The sequence below is a fragment of the Cyprinodon variegatus genome, unplaced genomic scaffold, assembly GCF_000732505.1.
Source record: "Cyprinodon variegatus isolate N-32 unplaced genomic scaffold, C_variegatus-1.0 Scaffold367, whole genome shotgun sequence".
In the NCBI taxonomy this organism is placed as follows: Eukaryota; Metazoa; Chordata; class Actinopteri; order Cyprinodontiformes; family Cyprinodontidae; genus Cyprinodon; species Cyprinodon variegatus.
The window spans coordinates 113,483-115,689 of NW_015150820.1; the positions used below are offsets into that span (position 1 = coordinate 113,483).

A 2,207-nucleotide genomic window follows, 5' to 3' on the forward strand; every position below is an offset into this window, starting at 1 on the left:
TATATATATATATATATATATATATATATATTATTTATTTATTAATATCGATATGTGATGCCCAGCAGAAGCTTCTGATGAAAGATGACAAAAAACATAATAAAGCAACACAAATAGAGTTAAACTGAAAGAAAAACTTAAAATACTATTTACTGAATAATTGAAGTATATACCAAGAATTAAAAATGCAGTAATAGTTGGTATCCAGAAAATTGTAGAGACATCTGTAATTTAGAAACAACCTTTATGAAGGTGAAAAGCCAATGCCGCCTGGTGCAGGAGGCTTATTCTCTGGACTTTCAGCTGTTGGATATCAGGGTCATTGAAAGGACACACTGTGAAAGCTCAGAAATATGCAAATAAAGGAAAAAACCTTTAACTCAGCAATTTGATCTAAAATCAATCTGAATTCGAAATCTGCCCATAGAGAACCCCTTTCAACTGTCTTTTTTAATATAAAATAATCTACTGTATTTTCAAGACACAGAGAATCTTCGAACAAGAGTTATCCTTCAGTACTCCTGAATGTGATCAATTTATAGCCATTACTAAGAGAACATGCTGTGCTGAATGTCTGAATTTTATCTGTGAACTCCATGACTTGATTTGATTCAAACTGTTAATGCATCCAGTCTGCAGTTTTACCAGAAGCATTTAAGGGTACATTGGTAGGTGTTCACCAACTGATGAAATGGGCCATTAAAAGTTGACTCAGTCGCTTGACTCACACCATGCCTCCAACGGCTGAGAAATTATTTCTGGCTCCATAGAAAATTGGTATGAGAACCACTAATGATAAAAAGCATAGTCGGGTGTGCAGTTTCCAAGTCCACAGAAAACCTGTATGTGATGGAAAATTCTAGCATTGCCTCTCTGCAGGTTTCACCAATCACCCACACAAAGCTGAACTTTTCTTTTTGCAGATTATGGAACAGATTACCAAAGGCTGGAAATGTGCCTAATATTTCGATCAAAAATGCCATCCACTCTCATAACATAACATTTGTCAGATGGAAGGTTCATAATGACTGGGTGACCCAGGTAAGGTTTTATGCTTTGTTTGATTTTTTTTTTTTTGTCAATTTTGATTAAAGAAAAAAATATACAATGCAACTGTTTGGCTCTCTTTGTATTTCAAGCTAATTTTGAATCTGGAGTTACATATATATAAAAAAATCCTATCCACTTAAAAAGGTCTATTGATATTTTAAAGTGAGATGCTGATTTTATTGTGATTTTCATAATCAATCTATCATGCAGTCATTTTACAAGTGTCTATAAAGTTTCCATAGTAAATAAGGTGTTTGCAGTCTATTTCCAGTTCCAAGTGGAACTCCTTCAGTACATACAGCACATTTAATACAAAACTAATGATATCATTCTGCATTTAGTAACATTAGTTAATATGCTTATTTAATTGGGACAATATGAATATTATCAATAAACGTGCTTTGTACCAGATGTAGTGTTAAGCTAGTTTCAAACTGTGATCCATATAGCTGTTGTTTGTTTTCATTCTAATGATTGTAATTTATATAAAGTACTACGGAAAATTTCCTTTATTAGAATATTCCATTATCAAATAAATAATTTAATAAGCAATAAAAAAAAGATGCTTACCCTAAATAGAAACATGCTTTGTTCTGTTTGTGTTCTTGCCAGCACAACAATTAGGAACGACAGTTGACTTGACTTTTTGTCCATTAAACCAGTGATTCCCAACCGGGGGTACTCATACCCTAGTGGTCTGCAAGTGCTTTGCAAGGAGTACATGAAAATAATTTATTTCCTAGGGAATAAAATAGGGCTGGGATCTGTTTCTCTTTGTGAGGACCAAACTGAAAAATAAATCAAGCTTTTATCAAAAATATGTTTGAGTTCCATTTCGGTTTTGACAACCATCCAAACCAAGCAGAGGAACAGACAGGATGGAGAGAACAGCCTGGTCTCAGCTGTTTCTCACACTTAGCTATCGAAGCTCATCCGAGCAGCTCAGGTGTTTTGATTTAAAACTAATTAAGTCAGTCTGACTATAATTTTTGTTCTGTATTTTGTTCCCAGTTCATCAAGATTAAATATGATTACAAGGTAGTTACTCAAAGGAACACCACTTTTATAAAAACAGGTTAATTATAGGATTTTATTTTGTATTTATTTCAAACCCTTACTAACTTCCACGCAACATATTAATGTTGTTTTTTATTTGA

The 2,207-nt window shown here is 33.2% G+C and overlaps 1 protein-coding gene across 1 annotated transcript in view; it reads left to right on the forward strand.

The window, feature by feature from the left end:
* LOC107092090 (WD repeat-containing protein 49-like) overlaps window positions 1-2,207 on the forward strand; it is a 27,951-nt gene that overhangs the window by 7,420 nt on the left and 18,324 nt on the right. The window contains exon 10 of the mRNA XM_015386378.1: window positions 880-1,041. Coding sequence (XP_015241864.1) covers window positions 880-1,041 — 162 coding nt within the window. The remainder of the gene's footprint in view (window positions 1-879; window positions 1,042-2,207) is intronic.